Here is a 10,775-nt window from a genome sequence, read left to right as displayed (position 1 = left end):
ACACGAGGGGGGGGTCCGGTTCCCTATTCATTTAACACGAGAGGGGGGGGGGGTCCGGTTCCCTATTCATTTAACACGAGAGAGGGGGGGGGATCCGGTTCCCTATTCATTTAACACGAGAGGGGGGGGGTCCGGTTCCCTATTCATTTAACACGAGAGGGGGGGGGATCCGGTTCCCTATTCATTTAACACGAGGGGGGGGGGGTCCGGTTCCCTATTCATTTAACACGAGGGGGGGGGGATCCGGTTCCCTATTCATTTAACACGAGAGAGGGGGGGGGGTCCGGTTCCCTATTCATTTAACACGAGGGGGGGGGGTCCGGTTCCCTATTCATTTAACACGAGAGAGGGGGTCCGGTTCCCTATTCATGTATCTCTATGGGTCTCTATGGGTCTCTATGTGTCTCTATGTATCTCTATGGGTCTCTATGTATCTCTATGTATCTCTATTGGTCTCTATGTGTCTCTATGGGTCTCTATGGGTCTCTATGTATCTCTATGTATCTCTATGGGTCTCTATGGGTCTCTATGTGTCTCTATGTATCTCTATGGGTCTCTATGTATCTCTATGGGTCTCTATGGGTCTCTATGGGTCTCTATGTGTCTCTATGTATCTCTATGGGTCTCTATGTATCTCTATGTATCTCTATTGGTCTCTATGGGTCTCTATGGGTCTCTATGTATCTCTATGTATCTCTATGGGTCTCTATGTATCTCTATGGGTCTCTATTGGTCTCTATGGGTCTCTATGTGTCTCTATGGGTCTCTATGTGTCTCTATGTATCTCTATGGGTCTCTATGTATCTCTATGGGTCTCTATGTATCTCTATGGGTCTCTATGGGTCTCTATGTGTCTCTATGTATCTCTATGGGTCTCTATGTATCTCTATGGGTCTCTATGTATCTCTATGGGTCTCTATTGGTATCTATGGGTCTCTATGTGTCTCTATGGGTCTCTATGTGTCTCTATGTATCTCTATGGGTCTCTATGTATCTCTATGGGTCTCTATGTATCTCTATGGGTCTCTATGGGTCTCTATGTGTCTCTATGGGTCTCTATGTGTCTCTATGAGTCTCTATGGGTCTCTATGTGTCTCTATGGGTCTCTATGTGTCTCTATGAGTCTCTATGGGTGTCTCAGCGTCTTCTTAAGGGTCACTCGTATGGGGGATCCCAAGGGCAAGTCCTTAACCGATTCCGATTCTTCCACCCAGATTTAAACCAATCAACACACCACGAATCGATTCCTTAACGCGCAAGGTACAAACCACTTCCCCCCCACCGGGCTGAGTAGGAATCGATACGGAATCGATACCAGACAATACAACGACTGTCGATCCGCGTCCAGGATCGTTACGAAATCGGAATCGACCGTCGAAGGGGTTGGGGTGGGGGTTCGCGGGGTTTTCCCCCCCCCCCGCCCCTCTCCGCGCATGCGCAGAACGCGTGGCCTTGTCGTCGTCAGCTGTAGGGCAAAGTCAAGTCAGCTCACTCACCACCATCACTTCTCCTCACCACTTCTCACCACTTCTCCTCAACCGCGAATATGTTCTCACGCATCTCTGGCGCTGGCGCCGTGCGCACGGCCATCAGGAGCTTCTCATCCTCCTCGCAGGTAGAACGCAAAACATTAAATTTAAAAAAATTTCACCTCACGCGACACGGCGAGGCCTAGTCGCAACCGCGAAGCCTGCCCGTTGCCGGTGCTCGCCTAGATTCCCTACCGGTTTTGAGGCGCCTCGGGTCACGCTACGAGGAGCTGTTGGGGGGGGGGTGGGGCTTTGGCTTTGTCGATGTTCAAGGTTAAACGTTGCCAAGACATATTTCTGCGCTTGTGTGAGCATTAATGCACACGCATGCACGCTGTTATAAGTCGGATTAGTTTTTGATTATATGGGTTCAGTGTTAAGTCTGTGGGTGTCTGTGTGGTGAGTCTGTGGGTGTCTGTGGTGTGTCTATGGGTCTCTGTGTGATGGGTCTATGGGACTCTGTGATGAGTTTATGGGTCTCTGTATGATGAGTCTATGGGTCTCTGTGATTATATGGGTCTCTGTGTGATGGGTCTCTGTGATGAGTTTATGGGTCTCTGTATGATGAGTCTATGGGTCTCTGTGTGATGGGTCTCTGTGATGAGTCTATGGGTCTCTGTGGGATGAGTCTATGGGTCTCTGTGTGATGAGTCTATGAGTCTCTGTGTGATTATATGGGTCTCTGTGTGATTAGTCTATGGGTCTTTGTGATGAGTTTATGGGTCTCTGTGTGATGAGTCTATGGGTCTCTGTAATGAGTTTATGGGTCTCTGTGTGATTATATGGGTCTCTGTGTGATGAGTCTATGGCTCTCTGTGTGATGAATCTATGGCTCTCTATGTGATGAATCTATGGGTTTCTGTGTGATTATATGGGTCTCTGTGTGATGAGTCTATGGCTCTCTGTGTGATGAATCTATGGCTCTCTGTGTGATGAGTCTATGGGTCTCTGTGTGATGGGTCTATGGGTCTCTGTGATGAGTCTATGGGTCTCTGTGTGATTATATGGGTCTCTGTATGGTGAGTCTATGGGTCTCTGTGATGAGTCTATGGGTCTCTGTGTGAGTTTATGGGTCTGTGTGTGGTGAGTCTATGGGTCTCTGTGTGATTAGTCTATGGGTCTCTCTGTGATTAGTCTATGGGTCTCTGTGATTATATGGGTCTCTGTGTGATGAGTCTATGGGTCTCTGTGTGATTATATGGGTCTCTGTGTGGTGAGTCTATGGGTCTCTGTGTGAGTCTGTGGGTCTCTGTGTGAGTCTGTGGGTCTCTGTGTGTGGTGAGTCTGTGGGTCTCTGTGTGGTGAGTCTATGGGTCTCTGTGTGGTGAGTCTATGGGTCTCTGTGTGGTGAGTCTATGGGTATTTATTTTATTCTGTTTTATTATTATTATTTTATTACTATTTTATTACTTCCCTTCTACGTGACTTTACCGAAAGAACCAAGAAGATGAATCCCTGCAGTCACGAAAGCTTTAAATCGAAATTTGAGTCTATGGGTGTCTGTGTGGTGAGTATACGGGTCTCCGTGTGGTGAGTCTATGGGTGTCTGTGTGGTGAGTCTATGGGTCTCCGTGTGAGTCATGTAGACCAGGCGAGGTAGTTAACATCTCACCACTGAGAGAGAGACGTAGACTCCATATATACAGCAGCAGCAGGCATCGTCAAGGTTGGGATTGAACCCACGATCTCCTGTATACCAGGCGAGGTAGTTAACATCTTACCACTGAGAGAGAGACGCAGACTCCATATATACAGCAGCAGCAGGCATCGTCAAGGTTGGGATTGAACCCACGACCTCCTGTATACCAGGCGAGGTAGTTAACATCTCACCACTGAGAGAGAGAGACGCAGACTCCAGATATACATCAGTAGCAGGTCTAGTCAAGGTCAAACCCCGAGACCTCCTGCGCTACAGGAGAGGGAGATAACATCTCCTGGGGCGCCCACGCTCATGTATCTGTCTACACATCTCTTGGTACTAAATGTAGACTGAGGCGTCGTCTTCGTCCGGGTCAGGATCGAACCCACCGCCTCCTGCTTAGCCGGTGTGAGAGAGCGAGAGAGAGAGATGACGTCTCTTGTAGCCACTGAGAGATGCCATCTCATGTAGCCACTGTGATAGCCCTGGACGGGAGGGGGAGATGGAGGAGAGGGAGGCAGGAGAGGGAGGGAGGAGAGGGAGGGAGGAGAGGGAGGGAGGAGAGGGAGGGAGGAGAGGGAGGGAGGAGAGGGAGGGAGGAGAGGGAGGGAGGAGAGGGAGGGAGGAGAGGGAGGGAGGGAGGAGAGGGAGGGAGGGAGGAGAGGGAGGAGAGGGAGGGAGGAGAGGGAGGGGAGAAGAGGGAGGGGAGAAGAGGGAGGGGAGAAGAGGGAGGGGAGAAGAGGGAGGGGAGGAGAGGGAGGGGAGGGAGGGGAGTAGAGGGAGGGAGGAGAGGGAGGGGAGGGAGGAGAGGGAGGGGAGGGAGGAGAGGGAAGGGAGGAGAGGGAGGGGAGGGAGGGGATGGGAGGGAGGGAGGAGATGGAGGGGAGGAGAGGGAGGGAGGGGAGGGAGGGAGGAGAGGGAGGGGAGAAGAGGGAGGGGAGGAGATGGAGGGGAGGAGAGGGAGGGAGGGAGGGAGTGAGTGAGGGGAGGAGAGGGAGGGAGGGGAGGGAGGGAGGGAGGGAGTGAGGGGAGGAGAGGGAGGGAGGGGAGGGAGGGAGGGAGTGAGTGAGGGGAGGGAGGGAGGAGATGGAGGGGAGGAGATGGAGGGGAGGAGATGGAGGGGAGGAGAGGGAGGGAGGGAGTGAGTGAGGGGAGGAGAGGGAGGGAGGGGAGGGAGGGAGGGAGTGAGGGGAGGAGAGGGAGGGAGGGGAGGGAGGGAGGGAGTGAGTGAGGGGAGGGAGGGAGGAGATGGAGGGGAGGAGATGGAGGGGAGGAGAGGGAGGGAGGGAGTGAGTGAGGGGAGGAGAGGGAGGGAGGGGAGGGAGGGAGGGAGTGAGGGGAGGAGAGGGAGGGAGGGAGGGAGTGAGTGAGGGGAGGGAGGGAGGAGATGGAGGGGAGGAGATGGAGGGGAGGGGAGGAGATGGAGGGGAGGAGAGGGAGGGAGGAGAGGGAGGGAGGGAGGGGAGGGAGGGAGGGAGGGAGGGGAGGGAGGGAGGGAGGGAGGGGAGGGAGGGAGGGAGGGAGGGGAGGGAGGGGAGGGAGGGAGGGAGGGGAGGGAGGGGAGGGAGGGAGGGGAGGGGAGGGGAGGGAGGGAGGGGAGGGAGGGAGGGAGGGGAGGGGAGGGAGGGAGGGGAGGGGAGGGAGGGAGGGAGGGAGGGGAGGGGAGGGAGGGAGGGGAGGAGATGGAGGGAGGAGAGGGGAGGGAGAGGAGGGAGTGGGAGAGCCGCAGTCTGAGTAGCATCCAGAGGTCAGGAATCAAGGGGAAACGCTCGAAGAGCCGGGCGGCGGTGTTGGTGATGATGGTGGTGGTGGTGATGATGGTGGTGGTGGTGATGATGATGGTGATGGTGGTGATGGTGATGGTGATGTTGGTGATGATGGTGGTGGTGGTGATGATGGTGGTGGTGGTGATGATGGTGGTGATGGTGGTGGTAATGGTGGTGATGATGATGATGATGGTGGTGATGGTGGTGGTGATGGTAGTAGCCACAGACGTTTGATTGAGGCTGGAATAAACTGGTGAGTTGTAGAGCTGCCCAGCCCGGCTGGTTGGTGATAGTGGTGGTGGTGGTCATGGTGGTGGTGATGATGGTGATGGTGGTGATGATGGTGGTGATGATGGTGGTGATGATGTTAGTGGTGGTGGTGATGATGATAGTGGTGTTAGTGATGATGATTATGGTGGTGGTGATGATAGTGGTGATGATAGTGGTGATGATAGTGGTGATGATAGTGGTGATGATAGTGGTGATGATAGTGGTGATGATAGTGGTGATGATAGTGGTGATGATAGTGGTGTTAGTGGTGATGGTGATAATAATGATGATGATGGTGGTGGTGATGGTGGTGGTGGTGATGATGGTGGTGATGGTGGTGATGGGGGAGGGGAGGGTACCCCCAGTGGCAAGGAGCTATTATAAGGAGCTGGGCAGGGTTACAGAGTGGTTCATTTTACCTTGTGTGTGTGTACACGTGTGTGTGTGTGTACACGTGTGTGTGTGTACACGTGTGTGTGTGTACACGTGTGTGTGAACACGTGTGTGTGAACACGTGTGTGTGTGTGTGTGCACGTGTGTGTGTGTGTACACGTGTGTGTGTGTGCACGTGTGTGTGTGTACACGTGTGTGTGTGTACACACACATGCAGTGTACACGTGTGTGTGTGTAAATGTGTGTGTGTGTACACGTGTGTGTGTGTACACGTGTGTGTGTGTACACGTGTGTGTGAGCACGTGTGTGTGTGTGCACGTGTGTGTGTGCACGTGTGTGTGTGTACACGTGTGTGTGTGTACACGTGTGTGTGTGTACACACACATGCAGTGTACACGTGTGTGTGTGTGCGTGTGTGTGTACACGTGTGTGTATGTACACGTGTGTATACGCGTGTGTGTGTGTGTGTGCGTGTGTGTACGCGCGTGTGTGTGTACACGTGTGTGTGTGTGCGTGTGTGTACGCGTGTGTGTGTACGCGTGTGTGTGTACACGTGTGTGTGTGTGCGTGTGTGTGCGTGTGTGTGCGTGTGTGTGTACACGTGTGTGTGTGTGTACACGTGTGTGCGTGTGTGTGTGTACACGTGTGTGCGTGTGTGTGTGTACACGTGTGTGCGTGTGTGTGTGTACACGTGTGTGCGTGTGTGTGTGTACACGTGTGTGCGTGTGTGTGTGTACACGTGTGTACGTGTGTGTGTGTACACGTGTGTGCGTGTGTGTGTGTACACGTGTGTGCGTGTGTGTGTGTACACGTGTGTGCGTGTGTGTGTGTACACATGTGTGCGTGTGTGTGTGAGGAGCGGTGGGTGTAGTGGTTAGCACTACGCTGCGCTACGAACCCGGCGACCCGAGTTCAATTCCCGTACACATCCATCACCAACACCACCAGCGACGAATTATCCGAACCGGTACCTGAGCCTCCCCTAGGTCGACTCGGCCTCAAATGAGTACCTTTGTGCTGTGGTGGGTGAGTTGGTGAGGTGAGTGTTTGGGTGAGATGAGTGAGGTGGGTGAGGTGGGCGAGTGGGTGGGTTAGCGAGTGAGTGGGTGGGTGAGTGGGTGGGTGGGTTGGTGGGTGAGCGAGTGGCGGGTGGGTGGGTTGGTGGGTGAGTGGGTGGGTGAGTGGGCGGGTGGTTGGGTGGGTGGGTTGGTGGGTGAGTGAGTGGGTGGGTGAGTGGGTGGGTGGGTTGGTGGGTGAGCGAGTGAGTGGGTGGGTGGGTGAGCGATTGAGTGGGTGAGTGTTTGGGTGAGATGAGTGAGGTGGGTGAGTGGGTGGGTTAGTGAGTGGGTGGGTTAGTGAAGTGGGCGGGTGGTTGGGTGGGTTGGTGGGTGGGTGAGCGAGTGAGTGGGTGAGTGTTTGGGTGAGATGAGTGAGGTGGGTGAGTGGGTGGGTTAGTGAGTGGGTGGGTGGTTGGGTGGGTGGGTTGGTGGGTGAACGGGTGGGTTGGTGGGTGAGCGAGTGAGTGGTTGGGTGAGTGGGCGGGTGGGTTGGTGGGTGAGCGAGTGAGTGGGTGGGTTAGTCGGTGGGTGAGGTGGATGGGTGAGCGTGTGAGTGGGTGGGTGAGTGGGCGGGTGGTTGGGTGGGTTGGTGGGTGAGCGAGTGAGTGGGTGGGTTAGTGGGCGGGTGAGTGGGTGGGTTAGTGGGTGGGTTAGTGGGCGGGTGAGTGGGCGGGTGAGTGGGCGGGTGAGTGGGCGGGTGAGTGGGCGGGTGAGTGGGCGGGGTGAGTGGAAAGGTTAAACCGGGTCGTATTGTCACGCTTAACGATGTTAAACACGGCAATGTTTGTGCCCAGGGGTGCAACTCCATTCCAGGCAGGGTCCGGCCCATCCCACACGCGACAGCCATTCAGCCGAGCACCTGTCACATGGGAATTCTGAGACCCACAGAGACCCACAGAGACCCACAGAGACCCACAGAGACCCACAGAGACCCACAGAGACCCACAGAGACCCGCAGAGACACATACAGACCCAAAGAGACCCACAGAGACCCACAGAGACCCACAGAGAGACGCACAGAGACCCATATAGACCCACGGAGACCCACGGAGACCCACGGAGACCCACAGAGACCCACAGAGACCCACAGAGACCCACAGAGACCCACAGAGACCCACAGAGACCCACAGAGACCCACAGAGACCCACAGAGACCCACAGAGACCCACAGAGACCCACAGAGACCCACAGAGAACCATACAGACCCATACTCACCCACCCACTCAACCCCTCACCCACCCACTCACCCACCAACCCACCCACTCAACCACCCACCCACTCACCCACTCACCCACTCACCCACTCACCCACCCACCCACCCACTCATCCACTCACCCACCCACCCACCCACTCACCCACCCACCCACTCACTCACCCACTCACCCACCCCCTAACCCACCCACCCACTCACTCACCCACCCACTCACCCACCCACCCACTCACCCACCCACCCACTCACTCACTCACCCATCCACCCACCCACTCACCCACCCACTCACCCACCCACCCCCTAACCCACCCACCCACTCACCCACCCACCCACTCACCCACCCACCCCCTAACCCACCCACCCACTCACCCACCCACTCACTCACCCATCCACCTACCCACCCACTCACCCACCCACCCCCTAACCCACCCACCCACTCACCCACCCACCCACTCACCCACCCACCCACTCACCCACCCACTCACCCACTCACCCACCCACCCCCTAACCCACCCACCCACTCACCCACCCACTCACTCACCACCACCAACCCACCCACCCACTCACTGACCCACCCACTCACCGACCCACCCACCCTCTCACCCACCCACCCACTCACCCACTCACCCACCCACCCACTCACCCATCTACCCACCCACCCACCCACTCACCTACCCACCCACCCACTCACTCACCCACCCACCCAACCGCTCACCCACCCACTCACCCGCTCACTCACCCACTCACCCACTCACTCACCCACTCATCCACCCACTCACCCACCCACCCACTCACCTACCCACCCACCCACTCACCTACCCACCCACCCACTCACTCACCCACCCACCCAACCGCTCACCCACCCACTCACTTACCCACCCACCGACCCACCCACTCACCCACTCACCCACCCACCCACTTTCTCACCCACTCACCCACTCACCCACCCACCCACCCTCTCCCCTGTCTTTCTGTGCAGTCCCTCACGAGGGTGGCTGTGCTGGGGGCAGCAGGAGGCATAGGGCAGCCTCTCTCCCTGCTACTCAAGGGCAGTCCGCTCGTGTCTGAGTTGTCTCTGTACGACATCGTCCACACGCCCGGAGTAGCAGCGGACCTCAGCCACATCGAGACGCGGGCACGTGTCACTGGTAGGATGCACCACACGCACACACAGCTACACACACACACAGCTACACACACAGCTACACACACACACAGCTACACATACAGCTACACACACAGCTACACACACACCTACACACACAGCTACATACACACAGCTACACACACAGCTACATACACACAGCTACACACACACAGCTACACACACAGCTACACACACACACCTACACACACACATACAGCTACACACACAGCTACACACACAGCTACACACACACCTACACACACAGCTACACACACAGCTACACACACAGCTACACACACACAGCTACACACACACACACAGCTACACACACAGCTACACACACAGCTACATACACACATACAGCTACACACACAGCTACACACACAGCTACACACACACAGCTACACACACACAGCTACACACACACAGCTACACACACAGCTACACACACAGCTACACACACAGCTACACACACGCACACCTACACACACAGCTACATACACACAGCTACACACACAGCTACATACACACAGCTACACACACAGCTACACACACACGCGCACACCTACACACACCTACACACACCTACACACAGCTACACACACAGCTACACACACAGCTACATACACAGCTACACACACAGCTACACACACAGCTACATACACACAGCTACACACACAGCTACACACACAGCTACACACAGCTACACACACAGCTACACACACACAGCTACACACACACACAGCTACACACACAGCTACACACACAGCTACATACACACAGCTACATACACACAGCTACACACACAGCTACACACACAGCTACACACACAGCTACATACACACAGCTACACACACAGCTACACACACAGCTACACACACACAGCTACACACACACAGCTACACACACACAGCTACACACACACAGCTACACACACACAGCTACACACACAGCTACATACACACAGCTACATACACACAGCTACACACACAGCTACACACACAGCTACACACACAGCTACACACACAGCTACATACACACAGCTACACACACAGCTACACACACAGCTACACACACAGCTACACACACAGCTACACACACAGCTACACACACAGCTACACACACAGCTACACACAGCTACATACACAGCTACACACACAGCTACATCTACACACACAGCTACACACACAGCTACACACACAGCTACACCTACACACACAGCTACACACAGCTACACACACAGCTACATACACACACGCACACCTACACACAGCTACACACAGCTACACACAGCTACACACAGCTACACACAGCTACACACACAGCTACACACACAGCTACACACACAGCTACACACACACAGCTACACACACAGCTACACACACAGCTACATACACACACAGCTACACACACAGCTACACACACAGCTACACATGCAGCTACACACACACAGCTACACACACACAGCTACACATACAGCTACACACACACTGCTACATACACAGCTACACACACAGCTACACACACAGCTACACACACAGCTACACACAGCTACACACACAGCTACACACACAGCTACATACACAGCTACACACACAGCTACACACACACAGCTACACACACACACACAGCTACACACACAGCTACACACACAGCTACACATACAGCTACACACACAGCTACACACACAGCTACACACACACAGCTACACACACAGCTACACACACAGCTACACACACAGCTACACACACAGCTACACACAGC

At 55.0% G+C, this 10,775-nt stretch overlaps 1 protein-coding gene across 1 annotated transcript in view; it reads left to right on the top strand.

Moving 5' to 3' along the window:
- Positions 1–1,440: 1,440 nt before the first annotated feature.
- Positions 1,441–10,775, top strand: part of LOC144955747 (malate dehydrogenase, mitochondrial-like) — a gene marked incomplete at its 3' end in the record, with an annotated part of 19,432 nt that continues 10,097 nt past the window's right edge. Inside the window, exons 1-2 of the mRNA XM_078885887.1 lie at positions 1,441–1,615; positions 8,844–9,012. Coding sequence (XP_078742013.1) covers positions 1,547–1,615; positions 8,844–9,012 — 238 coding nt within the window. The remainder of the gene's footprint in view (positions 1,616–8,843; positions 9,013–10,775) is intronic.

The sequence above is a fragment of the Lampetra fluviatilis genome, unplaced genomic scaffold, assembly GCF_964198595.1.
Source record: "Lampetra fluviatilis unplaced genomic scaffold, kcLamFluv1.1 SCAFFOLD_860, whole genome shotgun sequence".
Taxonomy (NCBI): Eukaryota; Metazoa; Chordata; class Hyperoartia; order Petromyzontiformes; family Petromyzontidae; genus Lampetra; species Lampetra fluviatilis.
This window is presented reverse-complemented; position numbering and strand designations above follow the sequence as displayed.